Source organism: Gorilla gorilla, chromosome 2 (genome assembly GCF_029281585.2).
Source record: "Gorilla gorilla gorilla isolate KB3781 chromosome 2, NHGRI_mGorGor1-v2.1_pri, whole genome shotgun sequence".
NCBI lineage: Eukaryota > Metazoa > Chordata > Mammalia > Primates > Hominidae > Gorilla > Gorilla gorilla.
The window spans coordinates 109,324,026-109,346,013 of NC_086017.1; the positions used below are offsets into that span (position 1 = coordinate 109,324,026).

Here is a 21,988-nt window from a genome sequence, read left to right on the forward strand (position 1 = left end):
GTTATTTCTTTTTGACGCATTTATTTTTACTGATCAAAAGGTATGAACCTTGTTTCTTTAATCTATCGCCAAATTATTTTCTAATGATTACACCAATTTATACATTTACCAGGAATGCAATTAGGTTGCCATTTTACTATATTCTAGATAACGCTCAATATTATCAGTTTTTTTAATCTTATTTTCATAGGCAAAATAAATATAGCTTCATAGGTGTTTCTGAATGGTGTTTCTCTGATTAGTAATAAAATCAAACATTTTTAATTTACTTAAAAAGGTTTTTTTCTTTGAGATTTTTCTATTCCTGGGCTTTACCTATTTTCTAGTAATTATTCCTACTCATTTGTATGAGATCTTTTAGAACAAAGGTACAGAAACTTTATCAAATTTACTGCAGATAATCTCCCAGTTTGACATTCTATTCATAATTTTTTGATATGTAGTTAGACAACTGAATATATTTTTAACTCAGGATTTCTCCAATTGCTTTTAATAACATTAATTTCTTTATGCACATAAGTAGTTTTACCCATAGTATCATTAGTAACATAGGAGGCTTTTTTGTTTTGGTTTGGTTTTTTTGAGACAGGGTCTCACTGTGTCACCCAGGCTGGAGTGCAGTAATGCTATTATGGCTCACTGCAGCCCCCATCTCTCAGGCTCAATGAATCCTCTCACCTCAGCCTCCCCAGTAGCTGGCACTACAGGAGCATGTCGCAATGCCCTGGTAATTTTATATACTTTATTTTTTTTTTTAAGAGACAGGGCCTCATTATGTTGCCCAGGCTGGTCTGGAACTCCTGGATTCAAGTGATCCTCCCTCCTCAGCCTCCTGAAGTGCTGGGATTACAGGCATAAGCTACTGTGCTAGCCAGACTTTTTAAATACAGCGTTTTGTTTTTTCTCCCAGCTTCCATCCATAACACTTTTACTCCCCAACTCCCAGGAATATAAATATCTTGTAAATATTCGCTTTTCCCCCAGAGCATCTTATTTTTAAGTGTATATTCCACTAGTATTGGAGATAATAATTTGCTGAAATAAGCAGATGAAAACAGTATTTTAAAGATATTTTTATTGGGGTAAATTATACACAACATAACATTTATCATTTTAGTCATATTTAAGTGTACAGTTCAGTGGCATTAAGTGCATTAATATTGTTGTGCAATGATCACCATCATTTATCTCTAGAACTTTTTCATCCTCCCAAACAGAAACACTGTACCCATTAAACAATAGCTCCCAGTAGACCCCTTCCCCTGGCAACTACCATTCAACTTTTTGTCTCTGTAAGTTCGACTACTCTAGCTTTCTCATGTAATTGGAATCATACAATATTTGTCCTTTTGTGTCTGGCTTATTTCAATCAGCATTATGTCCTCAAGGTTAATCCATGTTGTAACATGTATGAGAATTTCAATCCTTTTTAAGACTGAGTAATATTCCACCACAATTTATTTATCCATTCACCTGTCCATGAACATTTGGGTTGTTTTTACCTTTTGGTTATTGAAGGTAATGCTGCTGTTAACATTAGCATACAAAAATAGTCTTTTAAACACATTGTTAACCACTACATATACAAACATTGAAATCGGGAACACTGGTACCAATTACTGACACTTAAATTACGAATCAGCTTTACCTATATTATATAGAGAAGTTCTGTGCTCTGAATATTTCTCTCAAGACCTCAAAAGTCATCCTTGCGCACCCAATCAGATATTTTTTCAAAATATGATAGAAACATGTTCGACCAATAGCCACAAAAGTAGTAGCCTCAGGAGACTCATTCTCGCAGTGAATTGGGCATGCACCAAATTCCAGGCAACATGAGGAGACATTGTGGAAGATGCTCTCCTTCTTTTAAGCCAAAGAGACCTCAATAATTGTGGCATATTATAAATTAGTGCCTTATTCCTCTACAATTTTTTTCAGAGAGGTCAGGAATGGCTGAAGAAAATCATACCATGAAAAATGAGTTTATCCTCACAGGATTTACAGATCACCCTGAGCTGAAGACTCTGCTGTTTGTGGTGTTCTTTGCCATCTATCTGATCACCGTGGTGGGGAATATTAGTTTGGTGGCACTGATATTTACACACCAATGTACATCGGCTTCACACACCAATGTACATCTTTCTGGGAAATCTGGCTCTTGTGGATTCTTGCTGTGCCTGTGCTATTACCCCCAAAATGTTAGAGAACTTCTTTTCTGAGGGCAAAAGGATTTCCCTCTATGAATGTGCAGTACAGTTTTATTTTCTTTGCACTGTGGAAACTGCAGACTGCTTTCTTCTGGCAGCAATGGCCTATGACCGCTATGTGGCCATCTGCAACCCACTGCAGTACCACATCATGATGTCCAAGAAACTCTGCATTCAGATGACCACAGGCGCCTTCATAGCTGGAAATCTGCATTCCATGATTCATGCAGGGCTTGTATTTAGGTTAGTTTTCTGTGGATCGAATCACATCAACCACTTTTACTGTGATATTCTTCCCTTGTATAGACTCTCCTGTGTTGACCCTTTCATCAATGAACTGGTTCTATTCATCTTCTCAGGTTCAGTTCAAGTCTTTACCATAGGTAGTGTCTTAATATCTTATCTCTATATTCTTACTATTTTCAGAATGAAATCCAAGGAGGGAAGGGCCAAAGCCTTTTCTACTTGTGCATCCCACTTTTCATCAGTTTCATTATTCTATGGATCTATTTTTTTCCTATACATTAGACCAAATTTGCATGAAGAAGGGGATAAAGATATACCAGCTGCTATTTTATTTACAATAGTAGTTCCCTTACTAAATCCTTTCATTTATAGTCTGAGAAACAAGGAAGTAATAAGTGTCTTAAGAAAAATTCTGCTGAAAATAAAATCTCAGGAAAGTGTGAACAAATGACATCTATCCTAGCTTAATGGTTTAATGCTCAAAAAACTTCTAAATAAAATTACACAGAGGAAGTGTACTAATTGTATACAAAATATTAAAACATATCAAAATACAATCAAATGAAGCAGAAATATGTGACAGGGAAAATTCACAGAAAGGAGTGAACTGTGCTAAATATTTACTCAGAATTTAAAAGCACATGCAGACATTGAATTCACTCAAGCAGCAATTGTAGAAAGCCACCATGCCTATAGACTGTGTTAGTATCAATGATGATCAACACCCAAAACAACAGAAAAACTACCAGTTACAAATATAAAAAGCCATTCCATTTACAAAGTGGGCTTTGATAACCAGCCCACTCTATAGCTTACAACATGTGCATTACAGTTAAGTGTTTAAGATCATGTGAACAGTCAACCAACGAAATCACTTATATCCATGAGCAACAAAAATGGCAAGTGAATTTTGAGGAACAAAATGTAATAGCGTGTGGGGGACATTATTGTAGTTAGAATGAGGTAGTCAGGAAGTGATTGTGCCAATAAAAGTGAATATTATATTTCCAAATTGAAGTTGTTGTTAAATGATTTAAACATTTAAATAATTAAAATCAGAATGTCAAATTTCAAGATAGGTTACATTAAGTTTTATTTACTCCAAAACCTACATGCATAAAGATACCATATCATAAAGTTCTAGACAAACATTTCAAACTTCATGGAGATCTTAAGAGCCTTCATTGTCAGTGAGTTAGGCTAAACTTCTTTGTGCCCATTCCTGAGAGGTGAGGAAGGGGTTAAACAATGGAGACACAACCTTTGGGTATATTATATATAGACATGTAAAAAAGTGTGATTGTTGGACTGTGGACAGGGCTTATCTCAAATATTTTCTTTTATTCCTTCACCATTGCAAAACTTAAAGTTGTTTAATATGGATAGAACCTAATAATCTTATGTGACATCATTAAAGAGATACTTTCCAATTATTCGCTCTACATATATTTATTGAGATTCTGCTATGTGCAAGCACTGTTCTAGATGCTGAGACATATTAATGACCAAGACACCACTCTTTTCATCTTCTTAAATAATAGAACATTGCCATTATTTTAATTACTAACTTCTGGAACAAGGAGGACCCATAACAAGTAACAGAAAAATTCTCCCTTCCACCTCCTCTCTTGATGCTCTGTGGTCACATCTAAATTTCCAGAAGGCAGTTGTCAGATTGCAGTGGGCCTCAAGCTAGCCAGCCACCAGAGGCTGGCATCACATGGAAAATCAGCATGCTGAGTCTATATAGAAAAAGGAGTAGAAAACAGATATATTTCTAGATATAATTCCCTAAATCATGAATGCAAAACTATAAAAATATAGTGTATATTTGTAACCTCCAAGAAAACCTAACCTAGTTCATTCCAATTATACTCAGACATTTCAGTATTTCCTTGCCTGTTTCAAATTTAAACCTCATCAGTTGAGTTTTTGCCTAATGCACTTCCATCAGCATCACCAAATGTACTTGGATACTTACTATGCGTCCATGTGCTAAGCTGTATATACACATTACCTCACCTAACCCTCATAAATCCTGTGAGAGAATTGCAATTATTATCCCATGTGACAGGTGAGAATATGAAGCACAGTATGGTTGAGTCACTTGTTCAGTGACCCACAGGAGTCTGCATGACCTGAACCCCAGGCTGCCTGACTACAAAAACTACATTCTCAATTATTACATAAGAAATCACAAAAGGTCACCCAGAGATTGCACAGAATTGTTTATCCCACGCAATGCAGAACAGCATAGTGTTCTTTGGAAAATTAATTTTAAGAGATTTAAATATCAGGAGAATTTTTATTTAAAATTTTTATTAAAAATTTTTATAAAAGCAAAAATTGACTTTTCTTGAAAAAGTGGCAACAATTTTTATGTCACCTCCCTGGCCCCTCTGAACATTTAAATTTATAACTTTGCATCTTTGCATTAAAAACTACTGCCTCTCATCATACTTCATTATTTCAGTGCTTACAGTAAAAATATTTACCAAGTTGTAGTTGTGAATTATAAAATATGCTGATTTAAACAATTTCTCAATGTTTCAGCTTACCTTTTATAGTGAAAACATTAAAAAAAAGAAACGACCAAAAAGTTCCAGAAGGGATAATTTATTAATTCGTTTGCAGTCAATATATAGTGGGTTAAGAAAAAGCAAAAATAACAATAAATAAATAAGCTAAATACAGAATTTTTGGGGCACCTAATGAAATGGTGGTGTGTTTTGGGGGTGTGTATTTCTGCTAGATGCCATTTCACTACGCATTAAGTATGCAAGGTAGGATTCAACTAGTATCAGGAGGAAAGATGGGAAATTTTGACCTGTTTGTTATACACCAGAGTGGAAAAACTGGGAAGAAATACTCAACCTACAAGAAAAATAAATAGATTTAACCAGAAGAAGCTTTACATTTTAAATGCCTGCATTGACTTCTTCCCTGGTTTCCTGAGTCCAGCTAGGTCAATTTTATAATAAGAGGTCCCAATTTTCATCTTCTCAGAGATTGCATCTGTTGGTTGCATCGTCCATGAGTGGAAAATTTACAGTTCAAAGAAAACATAAGGGTTTGGAGATCATATTCACTGGAGAAGAAAAGAAGATGAAAAAAAGGATGCAGTTCATTTTAAGTTCTCAGGGTGGAAGTAGATTTGAGGGTGATTTCAGGGAAGTAGATTTGTCTTTTCCTCCAGGGAATAATCAAGGTTCTTCCCAAATCCCTACAACCTCTTTCCTCTTCTCCTACTTGGGCTTCCCTGTTTGCACGCATGCGTGTGCAGGAGTGGCTGTGTGCTTGGACTCAGCTCCAGCTGGAAGCATGCTCTCCTTTGTCACTGTTGGAGAAATTCAACAGTACAAAAATACAGTTGATGACTTGATGAAAGGGCTGCACCTTCAAGCCATAGATGCAGCCCTTTTGTCAAGTCATCAACTGCATTTTTGTACCGAAGTTAACAAAAAAAGAGATAAAATATTAATTGTTCCTTTAAACCTTAAGAAAACCTTAAAAGAAAAAAATAAGCCAAATACATTATTTTAAAAAAGAAAATCTTATACAGTAAACAGTTAACTGTTGAGCTGTACATTCTTTATAAAAAAATTATTCAGTTTTACTGGGCAGGAGATATAGGTATGAACTTGATAGAAATATGGTAGAACAATAATCAGTATAATTCATTTTAAGCAAATATATTTTACTAAATATGCTTATTGACCAACCCTTTTTGTTAACTATAAACTTGCTATTTTATTTGGTTTGAATTAGCTTCATCGCTGCATTATAATTTTATGTTTTGCTTATAGTGATGAATCAACATCAATCCCAGGGAACAGAGAGAACAGATACCAGTTAGTCCTGTTTAAGGTGTTAACAATAAAGGTAGCTCCCTTTTCATAAAGGAAAGAAAGCCAAATACTAATGTAGGAAAGTATTTATTATCAAATTAGTATGATAACTTTGGAGAAATGAGTCATATGCCGATATGACTTACAGGTCTATTTTGTTTGATGCTCCCTTTAGAAGATAAGGATAAAATAATACATACGAAATAAAGGAAAACTGACTGAGATAAAAACCACAAAATTTCTACTGGGAGAATAACTTACTGGGGATTTTTTTAAACATGACTTTATACAGAGATATGCATCTATGGGGAACTAGTTCTTCATAAAATCAGAGAATTAACATGAGAAGTAAACAACAGTCTTCTGGCTATGATGCCCTGATGGGCATGCTAGGACATTCTAACCTGAATGCAGGCGTCGGAGCTTACTGGTATACCATTTAAGATGGGCGGTCTGGGGTGGAGAGGAGACATGTTTTGAATGTTTGCAATCAATCTGAATATAGACTAAATGAGTTACTCTAGGTTACCACAAGTAGGGATAACAGGGCAGGGAAAATTGATTTACTCATGCCTGGAAGGCAAATATGTATAGACTAACTCAATGTGTAGGTCAAGTAATGTAATATGAGGGGCACCTGAACTATTCTATTCAAAATATTTCTCCAACTCTATAGCAAGTACATATTCCACTATTAGAATACTAAATTGAGGGAAACATGATGAATAGATTTTATCTTTCCTGCCAAATGAGTAAGAGGATGATTGATTGGACTCAGAAATGAAATGTGTTATGCTTCCATATTTTTTAAAAATTATTTATTTTTAAAACAAACATGGTAGCACATATTCCATGTTATTTGTGAGGGGAGGGATGCAGTCTGTGTCTCAGGGTCTATTAAATGCATGGCACCAGCTGAAGTGCTCAAAAACTGTATTAAGAAAGAAAGGCAAGCAGGTAAGAAGCATGAAAGACAAGAAGCAAAAAATTAAGATTAAGGTCTTGAAAGTCCAAGTGTCAAAATGGCAAAAACTTTGGGAGGTGAAACTCATTGTCTCAGTAGCACAAATCAATTAATCTATATTGCTTGCTCTTCAACAAGACACACCCCTGATGAATGAGGCACATATCAAGGAAGCCATTAATTCTCAGAGATCAAGACCAGATAATGTCCCAAACTGAGGTTCCTGGAAGACCAGGGGCAGCTGTGTTCACAGGAAGACGTAGTTCTAAAAGTGGGTGGGAGGAGGACCCTCATACAAGCTCTATTCTTAGTTTTATGTTGGGTGAACTAGGCGTGTGACTCTCCAAAAACCCCATTACCTGAGCACTCTCAGTCTCACACTGTCACACACACACACACAAAAAGTAAGACTGAAATGTATCATGATGAGAATTCTTGCAGAGAGTCAGGCAATGAGCACCAAAGAGATGAAATCTGGTATAATTTCCTCAGCAATCTGACGGCTGTTCTCCTTTGCTGCTGCTCTTCCTTGCCTCTTCATGCCCTCCTGTAGAGCATGTCTTCTTTCATCCCAGCAAAGTATGTATTGAGTTAGTTCCTCTTAACATGGTGTGTTAGTCCGTTTTCACACTGCTGATAAAGACATACTCGAGACTGGGAAATTCACAAAAGAAAGAGGTTTAATGGACTTACAGTACCACATGGCTGGGGAGGCCTCACAATCACGGGGGAAGGTGAAAGGCACTTCTTACATGGCCATGGCAGCGGCACGAGAGACAGAGTCTGTGCAGGGAAGCTCCCATTTTTAAAACCATCAGATCTCGTGAGACTCACTCACTATCACGAGAGCAGTGCAGGAAAGACCTGCCCCCATAATTCAATCACCTGCCACCGGGTTCCCACAACACGTGGGAATTGTGGGAGTTACAATTCAAGATGAGATTTGAGTGGGGAAACAGCCAAACCATATCACATGAGTAATGATGAAGGGCTACACACACAGTAAAAATAATTACATAGGCACAATCCCTGCTTCTTAGAAATGTATCTAATCAGGCTATTAAAAAAGAAAGTAAAATGGTATAGGATATTTATAGCACATTAATATAATTGACTTATAGTAAACCTAATAGAACTTTATCCTTCACAATACTTCCCTTCTCAATTTTTTCTTCTATTTAACTTCATATTTAAATACATAACCTTTATTTAAAGGGAAATTACTGTTTTTGAGATAGAAAGATTTATTACTCTCCCTCAGAAAATATACACCAAGAAAGTAACTTATTTGTTTAAGGACTGATAGAAAACAATGAAGCTCAAAATGTAATAATTATGACTATGTACTTTTACATTTGAAAAATGTGTATTATGGATAACCAACTAATAATTAGTTCATAGACAATGAAATGCCAGTGGCATAATCTAAATATATTTATTTATTCATCCATCATTCGATAAATACTTACTGAGCATTTTTAAAATACACCACACACTATGAGTAAAGCCAGCCAAGATTTCTTCTCTCATGGGTCTTACAGAAGTCCTGGGAGGAAGATGTTAAACTAAAATCATTACAATTTAATAAATGTTTAAGATTTATGTGCAATTTCTCCTGACATCTCAATTTAGTTTTATCAGAAGCTCCACATTCCAAATTAAGACACCAGACTCCTGTGCAGGATTTTCAGAGAGTGGTTTAAAAACTTATCTTGTGACCTTTGACTCATTATCCCCCACAACTATTTATGAGTCTTGGGAATTAATCAGAATTTGGAGAATTCAGACACAGACATTCTCTAGAAAGACTTAACGGGTTTTCCTCTAGTCCCACCCGTTGCAATGAGGAGGCTTGGCCCCGCTCACTCTACTTACCCAGTTGAGACGGTCTTTACTCAGAGAGTTTGATACATGTCCCCTGGAGTTTGGGAAACCTATAGAAGAATATATGACTCCCCATTGAGGGGTCCAAAAGGTGAAAGGGCTTAATTAGACAGCCCTGAAATACTGAGACCCCAAGGTGAGTTGAGAGAGACCTGCATTCCCTCTGTCCAGCTATCCATTAATCCTTCATGATTCTTGTGGGTTAAAAGCCTTCCTAAGAGAAGGAGCTGGCCTGGGGCCCTAATAAAAGAGAACTCTTTCTTTTTAAAAAAGTTTTTAGAGACAAAATCTCACTCTGTCACCCAGGCTAAGATCATAGCTCACTGCAACCTTAAATTTCGGGCTCAAGCGATCCTCCTGCCTTAGCCTCCCCAGTAGCAGGGACAACAGGCATGTGCCACCATGCCTATTTTTTAAATTTTTTATAGAGACGAAGTCTTGCCATGTTGCTCAGGCTGGTCTTAAACTTCTGGCCTCAAGTGATCCTCCTGCCTCAGCCTCCCAAAGTGCTGGGATTACAGACATGAGCCACTGTGCCCAGACCCAAAGAGAATTCTTCAATGTGGTTCCAACAGAGGGGAACCAGCCTGCCAGGAATGGGATTGAGGGGCAGCCCGATGAAGGACAGATATTGATTTTACATGTTAGCAAAGCTGCAGTCTGAAGATCTGCAGAGGGAAAGTCTCTGAGAAACTCACAGAATGGCTCTAAAAAGAGAAAGAGCCTGCATTATGCATGGGCCCTCCATGGCTCCAGGTTCAGATGACAACAGTACCAACCACAGTCGAAATATACTTTGCCCTAATCTACTCTCCCACTGGTTTGACCATAGAGAGGTCGGAAACAGTCAGTGACTGAGGACACAGAGAAGAGGCTGAGAAAGCCTCCTCCCCCACTGTGGGCCTCCCAACGACAGGCAAACCAAAGCTAAGAGAGAGAAGAGTTTTAACACTGAATAGTGAGTTTTTATACCTCCCTAATTGAACTGGAGTGTGATTATTAGACTGACTTTTTAGTGCTCCTCTACTTCAAAAGGGATTACTTCATTAATTTTTTTTTTTTTTTTTTTTTTGGTAATTTTTTGTAGAGGCAAAGGCCAGGCTGGTCTGAAACTCCTGGCCTCACGCCATCCTCTCACCTCAGCTTCCCAAAGAACTGGAATTATAGGCATGAACCACTGTGCCTGGCTAATTAACTATGAAATGACTAAAAAACCTACCTTAGATCTTATGGAGGTATAGAAAAAATGGATCTACAGAGTCTCAAAGGAGTAGTAGCAAGTGGAATCACTCTTACATTTGGACCTAATGGTCTACTGCAGTCAATAACTACCACATTCAAGAACTTCACAACGCGATGAAATGTAAGAGAACTAACCTAAAACAGATAATTAGGGAAACTTGACTGAAGAAGCAAATATTAAGTTTTCATCTGAAAAATAAGTGTTACCTGGGTAAAAGGAGTGGGATGCGGGAGCGTAAAGGTCAGAAAAAGCTATTTGGAAAAAGGGGGGAAAAAACCATGAGAAAGCCTGTGGTAGGAAACAGCATTGTTGCAGATACTGTGGCTGCATAACAAATGACCCCAAAACATAGCAGCACAAAACAACAATTCATTTTATTTCTATCAGTTCTATAGGTTGATTGGGCTCAGCTAGTTGGTTCTTTATTAGAGTCTCACAAGGATGTAGTAAGATAACAGCTGTGGCTGTGGTCCTCTGAAGGCTTGTTAAGGCTGGACATCCAGGATGGCTCCTACACATGGCTGGAAATGATGTTGGCTGTCAGTTGGGAGCTTAGCTTGGGATTTCAGCTGGAGCATCTACACACGACACCTCCATGTGGCCTGGACTTCACAGCATGATATCTGGGTTTGGAGAGGGAATGTTCTAAGACTGAGTGTTCCAAGAGAACTGGTTTAAGGACACATGATCTTTAGGACCTCATGAGAAGAGTGTCATTTCAGGCACACTCTATTGGTCAAAACCATCACAAGCCAGCCTAGATTCAAGGGGATGGGAATCTCAATGCAAGATTGATCAAAGGATTTTAAGGCCATGTTTTTAAACTACCATAGGCATGGCCCACTGGAAAAACTAAAAGGTCAGTGTGCCTGAAGTATAGAACTTGCCAATGAGTTTGTAAGGCCATTTAAAGAGCTTGGAAGCTATCCTCAGAGTCATGGGATGAAATTAAAAGATTATTGAGAAATGAGTAATTATAAAGGATAATGTAGAAGATCATTAAAATTATTCATGGAGCCAAGAATCTGAGTAATTTCCTATGGAAAGAAATAAATTATTGCTTGTTAAGAATCTACTTTTAATCAAGACAAGCACCACTATAGTAGTCAAGACACATTGCATAGTATTGGGCAGATTTGGGGGTAGCCAGGCCAGATTGGAAATGTAAGGTAAAGTTTCCTCTTCATGAAAATTTACCTTTTGATGAATGTGCATTTGAAATAAGAGCCATCTCCATTTTGAGGTTTGTTAAAGTATTTATGTTCCCCTCCATTCATCTCTTTTTTTTTTTTTTTTTTTTTTTTTTTTTTGAGATGGAGTCTTGCTCTTTCTCCCAGGCCGGACTGCCATGGCGCTATCTCGGCTCACTGCAAGCTCCGCCTCCCGGGTTCACGCTGTTCTCCTGCCTCAGCCTCCCAAGTAGCTGGGACTACAGGCGCCTGCCACCGCCCCCAGCTAATTTTTTGTATTTTTAGTATAGACGGGGTTTCACTGTGTTAGCCAGGATGGTCTCTGTCTCCTGATCTCGTGATCTGCCCACCTCGACCTCCCAAAGTGCTGGGATTACAGGTGTGAGCCACCACGCCTGGGCTCATCTCTTAAACTTACAACTAGCAATACTCTGATTTCATTGTAGAATTTTATTTCATAGTTTAAATACAGATTAGGATACATTTATTTCATCAAACTTTGCCAACAGTGGTCAGCTTTGAATTTTTATCTTCTAACTATGTCAACAAAACTCTTTAAACATTTTCTAGTATAAGCACTTTATATGAAGTGAACAAAAATCACAAAAGCCTATGTGATTGGGTAAAATTGTGGATTTGATATCACAATAGACAAACAACCAAACTCTCATCTTCTTCCAGCTCCAGGGCAAGAAGTGGGGGAGGTGTAAATCTCAAAATCACCTTGAAGGACCCATTACATAGCCTAGTCTCTCCAAGGTGTTCAATTTGAGCTCTAGTCTATCAATTCTAATTTTTCCCTAGTTAATCTACTTTCATGTATATATTTTACAATGCAGCTTTCTAACAATTTCAAGGATTATAACTCAGAAGCAACTCTCTCATTTATTGAGGGACTATTCTTTGCAAGGCAATGTGGAAGATGTTGGAGGGATACAAAGATTAAATAGGCAATAAGTTCTAGTAGGAAGGTTGATATGCACACCAATCACTGTTACACAAAAAGTAGAAAGTGGCAAAAGCAGCAAGAAGGGGGTTACTCCGAATGCCACAGGGATTCAGAAGAGCAAGACATTCGAGATGAGTCTTCAGTTATTTCAATTGGTAAAGAAGTGGTCATGATTTTTGAAACTGGAATTGCAGTGAAGTGGTATAGATCAAGATTTGAGTATGTGGAGAATAGCATTCCATAAATAAAGACAATATAAGATGAATCACAGATATAAGAAAGTCCAAACGTAACAATGACTGTGACTAAAGGAGAGGAATAGGAGAAAATGATCCAAAGATAGAGCTAGACAATGTTACAGCTTTGATGTTAGACAAAATCTAGACTTTATTCTAGATTGCTTTTGTAAGCAGTAGAGAGTTGTTGATGGTTTTGGGGTAAAAGGTTGATGCGATACTATCTATGCTTTAGCAAATTAGGCTGGTAGGATGTGTAAAATGGGTTTCAGGTAAGCTAGTTAGTGGCAAAGAGACCAGCAGAGAGTCTACTGTCATCATCCAGGAAGGAACCTGAACTAAGGTGACTAGACAGGAGAGTTTCAGTGACATAGGCATTACTGAAATAGAATCAAAAAATCTTGATAACTAATTGGATATAGAAGGCCAGGGAAAAGAAGGAGTCAAAGATGATATCAACATTAAAAGTCTAGTTGATGGGAAAACATGTAAAACAAATGAGAATTGGTGCAGTTATGAGAAGACAAATGAGTATAAATTTAAACATATTACATTTTAGGTATCATGAAAATATTCAAATGAAGCTGCCTTGAAGGCACCTAGGAATTTGGACTTGGAGTTTAGGGAGAAGGCAGGGCTGGGGATTTGAAATCATCTGAAGATTAATAACAGTTACCATTGATTGAAAGCTTAAATTGTACCAGACTCCATGCTAAGCACTTTACATATATTACCTTATAAGCCTCACAGTGAACGTGAAAAATAGGCATTATTATCCTACTGAGACCTAAAGAATGACAGAACTTGCCCAAAGTTTCTCAACTAGTAAAAAGAATTGGGATTGCAAACGGATCTGTTTAAATCCAGAGTAGTTCTGTGGATGTTAAAGTCAGGAATTAATTACAGAGTAGCTCTACTTGTTCACCTAGAATAATGCCTAATGCATAGGAGGGAGTAAGAGGGAGAGGCCACAGCACTCTCCACTCAAAGGCTCAAGGCCTTTCCCTCCCTTTCCTTCCCCCAGGTATCTTATTTCAAATGCTTGGGGGTTGAGAGTTTTAGGTGGAGGGTACAAGGCCTGGGGTGAATGGTTAAGATGACAAATTGGGTACTGCTGCTCTAAATTAGTCCTTGAGGGCTGCATTAGGGTTTTCTAGAGGGACAGAACTAATAGGATAGATGTTTATATAAAGGGGAGTTTATTAAGTATTGACCCACATGATCACAGGGTGAGGTCCCACAATACGCCGTCTGCAAGCTGAGGAGCAAGGAAGGCAGTCCAAGTCCCAAAACCTTAAAAGTAGGGAAGCCAACAGTGCAGATTTCAGTCGGTGGTCAAAGGTCCAAGAGTCCCATAGCTGGAGAACTTGGAGTCCAATGTTCAAGGGCAGGAAGCACCCAACACAGGAGAAAGAGGGAAGCCAGAATACTCAGTCAGTCTAGTCTTTCCACATTCTTCTGCTTGCTTTTTATTCTGGCTGTCTTGGTAGTTGATTCAATTGTGCCCACCCAGACTGAGGGTGGATGTGCCTCTCCCAGTCCACTGGCTCCAGTGTTAATATCCTTTGGCAATACCCTCAAAGACACACCAGGAACAATACTTTGCATCCTTCAATTCAATCAAGTTGACACTTAATATTAACCATTACAAGGGTGTTTTAGCATCAAGTGTTGGAACTCTGTCTAGAATTTTTTAGATAATGTCTTATCTTTCATATCTTTGAATCCTCCTTTGAGTCCACGGTAACAAGTGCCACTTGGCATCTTGTTAAGTGCTCATGAATAATACCCACCATTACTCAGCAGTGGAACCATGGTGTGGATCCCTGAAATCTACTTCCACCCTCAGAACTTAAAATGAACCATCCAAATCTAATTGGATTGCATGTTGTAGAGGCTGATTTCAGGAGCCTGCAAACAAGCTGCAGGAATCCAAGTTCTTCCACTTCCCTCAATGGACCTGAGTCCAATTTTAAACAACATAAAGACAGTGCTATGGTTTGAAAGTTTGCCCCTTCCAAAACATATGTCAAAATTCAATTGCCATTATAACACTATTAGGAAGTGGGACCTTTGAGAGGTGATTAGGCCATGAGGGCTCCACCCTCATGGATGGAATTGGTACAGTTTGGCCCACTCTCACCCTCTTTGCCCTTCTACTCTTCTCCCATGTGAGGAACAGTTTTCCTCTCCTCTGAAGCAAGAAGCATGCAAAGTGTTGTCTTGGAATCAGAATTGCCACATCTGCTGGCATCTTGGACTTTTCAGCCTCCAGAACCATTAAAAATAGATTTCTATTATTTATAAATTACTCAGTCTCAGGTATTCTGTTATAGAATCACAAATGGACTAATAGAAAGGTTTTTGATGCATTTATCTCGATTTACCAATAGCACAATCATTGAAAGGCCAAAAGTTCCACCCCACTGCTGTCCTACTTGAAAAAAAAGGATTAAAATGTGAGTTTTAAAAGCAAAAATTCTTCCACCTTGAGAGGCTTGTATGGCTAAAAAGCCCATGTAATGAAGCTCTTTCTGTTTTGAAACAAACCTTTACTGGAAACAGAAGACTTCCCCAATAATGTAACACCAGCCCCAGTTCTAATCCCCATTGGAGTGTAGCCTTGTGGTAAACCCCAACAGCTCAGAGTCCCGCATGCCCTAGAGCTGGACCACACAGGGCAAGCAAAGGCTGCCTCCTTCCCGTGCACTGCATTAATGTCCAAATAATAGTACCAAACACTTTTTGAGCTCTTATGTTTTCAAAGGTGTTCTAACCACTTGCACATATACCTTCTTATTTAACCATCACAAAAACCTATTGAGGCAGATAATATCCCATTTTATAGATAATGCTATTATATGTTCATCCTCAGAATTTCTAGCTTGGGTAGAAGTTAACATCAATCACTCATGCATGCCTCTTTCTAACCAAGAGTATGAACACAATGAACTGATAAGCAGACAGGGATCAGAATATTCACTTTCTTTATAGAGGCCTAATGACCTCAAATTACAGGGTCCCTGAAAGTACCGGATTAGAGAAAATAATTTGGAATTGAAGCCAAAACAAACAAGGCTTCCTATTACATCCTGCCAAATCTGAACCTGAGAACCAGGGGTGCACTGGATCTGCAGGGCAGACTCTTCATACGCATCGCCAACTATCAGAGGTGGGATGGATTGGGACCTGTCACAAAGAGCCAGTCAACAGAAGAGTGTGGAAAGCACAGTAGAGAAATGGCTTTTAGAAGGCAGACACCGAGCCAGGTCGGTTTACTCCACAGCCCACTCTTTCATAATCTGCCTAGGAGAGAGAGAATCCTATTTCTTGTTTTTAAACATAGCTTTCAAATATAACTGCCCATTGGAATCACTTGGAAAGGTTTTAAAAATTTCAATGACCCGACCATAGCCCAGGCCAACTAAATCAGATTCTCTGGAACGAAAACATTTAAGTTCTCCAGGAAATTCCAATGTGCAGCCTAGGCTAAGAGCCACCACTTTATAGGCTTGGCAACCCCAACCCCTCATAATGCAGCCAGTCATAACTAGCAGTTTTTGAGGGACTACTTTATGCTAAGCAATTTACATAATCCTCATCACAACTCTAAGAGACACATGATAATCAAAGCATTTCACAGATGGGAAAAGGGGTGTTTGGAAAAAGGCTAAGAGACAAAAGATAGACCTGGGATTACAAAGCTCGCATTCTGTCTCCCAAGCTAAATACTTAACCACCATATACCATGCTGCTCCTTGTGGATGCCCTGATTCCAGCAATCTCTCCAACCAGATAATACATTCTTCTTTTATATAGAGAAGCAAATAAGGCTGGGAGATACTACAAGAGTTGACTCCAGTATTCCCTTCTAAAAGAGAGCATAAACTCCTTCCATGGAAGTTAAGCAGGAAGAATAAAGGTTTCCAACAACTAACATTTGTAAAGACTTGGAAAATGTGTTGCAGGGTGTTAAAAGATCAATAATTAGAGATGCTTAGAATTATAAAGCAGTTGAAGTCAAACAGCATACTTTTTTATAGAATCAACTTAGTAGTTCTGAACAGCCATCCTTGATATCTTAAGATTAAGAAAACTGGACAGCACAGTCTATGAAGATAGGGCTAAGGATTGTGAAGGAAGGTGTCATAGGAAATTATGGGAGCAAGAGAACCAAGATGTTTGTGAACATACAATGACAATACAAGCTAAGGGGGGAAAGAAACGAACAAAATGCGGAAGACTGGGAGGGGCTGAAAGGCTGCAAGGCAGGTGAGGTAAAGCTCACATACTGAGACACTAACACTGGACTAGTAAAGATGACACATTACTTAGTAACTCAGATATTTTAAAAGGTGTACGGCAGAAAGAAAATTATCATTTCACATTTCTAAACCTTTGCAAATATACAAAGTAATATAAATTGGATCTTGCTTTTATAGAAGTTTGCTGAAAGTATGTAAATGTTTATATGTCAAATAATGTATATTTGTATACACGTGATGCTAGTAATAGAAATTCTGGCACTGAAGAGAATGTAATCACTCTATGGTAACTTCTTCTATAGGGCAAATAATTCTGTTACTCTTTTTACAATTGAGCATTTTCACATCATGAATTTGCAGGATGATGGCATGTAATTTGGCCCCAGGGAAAAATGTATCTTATTATGATGGAGTATAAGAACACCTGATGAGCAATAGAAAAATAATTTAGATCCGTTTCCTTGTTTATTCCTCACTTTTCAAGGTATGAATCACTGTTCCCTCTGAGAAGAGTGCTGAAAGGAGGACAAAAGCCTCCACCCATCTGTGCCAGGACACAGCTGCATCAAGCTTGTGAAATAACAATTTGCATCTTCAGAGCTGCACCCATTAACTGCTCTTTTAGCTGCTAGAGAATTTCAGAAAGTTTTGCAATCAGGCCGCGTGCAGTGGCTCACGCCTGTCATCCCAGCACTTTGGGAGGCCAAGGTGGGTGAGTCACTTGAGGTCAGGAGTTTGAGACCAGCCTAGCCAACATGGTGAAACCCCGTCTCTACTAAAAATACAAAAGTTGCTGGGCATGGTGGCACACACCTGTAATCCCAGCTACTCCGTAGGCTGAGGCAGGAGAATCCCTTGAACCCAGGAGGCGGAGGTTGCAGTGAGCCAAGATTGGGCCACTGCACTCCAACCTGGGTGACGGAGTGAGACTCCATTTCACACAAAAGAAAGTTTTTCAATCAGCAAAATTAGGTTAACAGGTTTTCATTTTTGGTGAAAGTTTATATGAAGGCTAAGTATTAAAATGACCTGATCTATATATGTTATAGTCAATTGAACATGACAGGGTCTATAGGTTTTAACTGTGCTAGTCTGCAATTTGGTGATGTTTCTGGAATGGAAAAACAAACTAAATTGACATGGTTTGTGGTCATCTCATTCTTCTCAAATCATATGACTAAATGAGTTCACCTAGGAGTGATTGTCAACCCTATCCTCTCCCTTAATGCACGTGTGCATGTGCACACACACAACTACAGCAGGTAAAATTTTAACACATTCCCATTACATTATAAATTTAAAATCCTAGTGTAATATGATGCAGACAGAAGGCACACTAAGTGTTATCTGAATAAATTCTTCTAGAATTCCTTTTTTGTTGTTGTTGTGCCAAATTGTGTTTTATGGCTATACTTAATAAATTTTGAAATGAGTCTTTTGCTAAAAATCATAGAGGATATTTACCCACATCATTTAGTTAGGAGCTATAAAATTAAAGTCTTAAAACACATGTGTTAAATTGCCACAAAATTCATTCTGAGGCCGGGTATGGTGGCCCATGCCTGTAATCCCAGCACTTTGAGAGGCCGAGGCGGGCGGATCGCCTGAGGTCGAGAGTTCAAGGCCAGCCTGGCTGACATGGGGAAACCCCATCTCTACTAAAAATACAAAATTAGCTGGGTATGGTGGCACATGCCTGTAATCCCAGCTACTTGGGAGGCTGAGGTAGGAGAATCGCTTGAACCCGGGAGGCAAAGGTTGTGATGAGCCAAGATCACACCATTGCACTCTGCCTGGGCAACAAGAGTGAAACTCCATCTCAAAAGAAAAAAAAAAAATTCATTCTGAAAAATCTGAAAATTAATTTTTTACTTTGGGGGTTGCTTTCAAAGATTAAATTTAATAGGGTTCACCTTGCCACTGATTTTATCTATTAGGTTGATCAAAAATGGTTGAATATCAGCAGTTTCAAATGGTTCAACCTGATTAGAATCAGTTTCACATTAAATGAAACAATACAGCCCTATATATTCCAAAGAAAAAAAGTCTTTGCAGGAAAGATAACCTCAGCTACCCTGCAACATGCTAAAAATACCAACTACAATGCAGCACCAGGGGTTATGGAGCTAGTAGCTTCCCATGTAACTCTGGGGTATCAAGAGGCAGGGACATTGTTTAAAATAACTGACCAATACAAAAATGTCATGCTGCCAAAAATTTTCTTATCCCATTCCCAGAGGTGTTTTGTTTGTTCATTTAGCTTTTCTCTTTTCCACCTTCCACAGAAGGCGCTGAAGGGTAATGAATCTTCAAGAATTAAGATTAGATAGAAACCTGAGTAACCAGCCATTTCACAGGCAATAATTGGCTACAGAGTAATGCTGACTTTGTTCTAAGTCAGAAGCTGACTTGGTTATTTACTATAGAACACAAACATCCACAGCCACTAAATGACTTTACTGAAAACTAGCCACATTAAGTATGACATGTAGAGATAACAAAACTACTTTTGAGAACATGGTTTAAAATTCTGAAAAATAAAAGATAAAGATTTTCTTATTTCTAATAGGGGGAAGGGATTCCTACGTTTTCCGGAAGATCAAACAAGAGACCCAAACACAGGATGTATCGACAGCCCTGTACAGCAAGATGCACTTTCCACAGACAACCACAGAGATTGCCTCCACTTCTTTATCCTAAAGCGTTGAGATTTAAATCAATTCAGACACTCTATATACAATTGAGTCTCTTTTCATTTTTAATTTTATTTTTTAAAAAAGACATTGAGGTTATGGTAAGAAATTATGAAGTTACATTTTTTTAATCTGTCAATTGCTACAGTAGTGGAATAAATAAATAAGTTTTTAAAAGTTCAATGTTTATAGACATACTTATAAAAAAATGACTGAATTAGAAGACATTAAATAATGTTGATACACACCAGGAAGGGATTTAGGCAAGGAAAGGCACATCATATTACCACAAGAAATAAAGACCATAGTTGGAGGTTAATGGACAGCCAGAACTTTAGATCTTGTGGTAGGTTTCCCAGCTCTGGAGGGTCATTATGGTGAAACGTTCTTTATGGTACTGGGCTGGAATAAATAGCAGTTGGGGAATTTTACTTTGTAACTGTAATATAATGTAAAAAGAAAGCACACTTTTAATAACCCTGGTATGTGAAGAGGAAAGAAAAAAAATCCAGAACAATTTGGTGGTACTGAAAATCTTATGTAGAGTTAAAAATAATATTAATCCTCGCCCGGCTGAACTGGAATTCTTGCAGTTACAAAGTTAAAATTTCAAGTAAACACTGTATTTTTCACTTTTTGTAGACAGACACAGTGCAGATACAAACAGCTGCCATATCTCACCTCAGATGAAGCTATGTGTCAATGCTTAGGGAAAATGATCTTAGATAATTTCCCAATTTTATAGAGCTTAAATCTTTGAAAACAGCACTAACAATGCTGGCTGACTGGCTATCTACAACAGCAAAGTGAACATAAAGTTTTGACAATGAGAGGTTTCCCAAAGAAACTAATATAGAGTTTTTAGTTGAACAGATACAGTTACTTTAGTTTTACTGAAAAGTCTAACAGACATTAGCACAACTTGTTTTGGGTCACATTCCTACTCCCAATTTTCTTTCATAAATTTGTGTCAAGTCTCTATCCATTTCTTACTGTCTAGACCTAGATTAGTTTATTTGAAAGATGGCATCGCTTAAAGTAAACCACATAAATTTTAGTGGTATTAAGTGTGTATTTAGTGGTGAATGTGTATAAATAAAATAGATTTTCATAATAAAATGGTATATCCACAAATAAAATAAAAATTAAAAACAATTGAGAGGTGGGGAAAATATCAGTATTATTTTAAAAAAATAAAAATGGCAATTGTAAAGCAGGCAGTTTCTTGCTCATGCCACACGATATGCCTTCATTAAGGTGTACTCTTTCCGGTTGGTGTGAGCAGCCCAGATGAAGAGAGCAGAAGCCATGAACTGTAAGGGAGCTGAGACACAAGCCAGGCAGAAGGACCATCCAAATTCACCGGATACATTGTCAGGGAGCTCTAGTTTCTGGTGGAGTAGTTCAATTCCAGCAACATAACAACTTACTGAGCCCAGTGTACACAGACCTTGGGGGAAAATTTAGAAAACAAAACAAAACATGGCTGGGTAAAAGCACAGTGAAGAGCTTTTCAGGCAACGTGACAGGGCAGTTAATACGTGAACATTTCAGATTTATAACTCTTTGGTCCCTAAAGAGACAGGAAGAAGCTAAAAGGTAAGTATGATGACAAAACCTACCTGCAAGGAGATGGAGAATGCCCGTGGCAATGGTGGGATATAAGCTTCGGCAAATGCAAGCACAAAGTCCGATCAAAGCCCCAAAGCACATCAAACCTAAACTCACAAAAGGTAAAAGGAACTGGCAACGCCAAAGATCTGATTTTTAAAAAGAGAGAAAAGAAATGTTACCGTGATTTCAGACCATTTTCCCCGCAATGGCAATTTCTTTCATATTCTAATTAGATCTTTTCTCAAAAAGTGTGAAAGTATTTTAACATTGAGGCCTCTTTTCTAAAGCACATTATTCAAAAGGATGCTACTCTTGTCCTGATAAAAGGACACTAACAGGTAGTAGCAATTACTGAGGGTTCACTATGTTCCATGCTATGTTTGTCTACACATTTTCTGTATTAATCCTCCCAAAAACCCTAGAAAGTAGGTACAGTCAGCCCTCCATATCTGCAGGTTTCACATCCGCAGATTCAACTAACCAAGAGTTAAAAATATTCAGAAAAAAAAATGATACAAATTTACAAATATACAATATAACAACTATTTACATAGCATTTATATTGTGTTGGGTATTATAAGCAATCTAAAGATGATTTAAAGTATACAGAAGGATTGTGTAGGTTATATGCTAATATTATGCCATT

At 38.0% G+C, this 21,988-nt stretch overlaps 2 protein-coding genes across 9 annotated transcripts in view; one reads left to right on the top strand and one right to left on the bottom strand.

The window, feature by feature from the left end:
* Positions 1-1,922: 1,922 nt before the first annotated feature.
* Positions 1,923-2,907, top strand: OR5K2 (olfactory receptor family 5 subfamily K member 2). The gene is given in 2 exon segments (XM_019023818.3): positions 1,923-2,114; positions 2,116-2,907. Coding segments are annotated over 2 exon segments (954 nt in total). The 5' UTR covers positions 1,923-1,952.
* A 7,981-nt stretch (positions 2,908-10,888) lies between these two features.
* CLDND1 (claudin domain containing 1) overlaps positions 10,889-21,988 on the bottom strand; it is a 49,499-nt gene continuing 38,399 nt past the window's right edge. For 7 of the 8 annotated variants that reach the window (XM_063703953.1, XM_055381744.2, XM_063703951.1 and 4 more), the window contains 2 exons: positions 21,351-21,488; positions 19,781-21,178 (listed from right to left, as the gene is read on the bottom strand). In XM_063703953.1, coding sequence (XP_063560023.1) covers positions 20,958-21,178; positions 21,351-21,488 — 359 coding nt within the window. In that variant the 3' untranslated portion in view covers positions 19,781-20,957. Of the gene's footprint in view, positions 11,019-19,780; positions 21,179-21,350; positions 21,489-21,988 lie in introns of those variants that run through there. The other variant, XM_063703950.1, reaches the window with a different exon arrangement.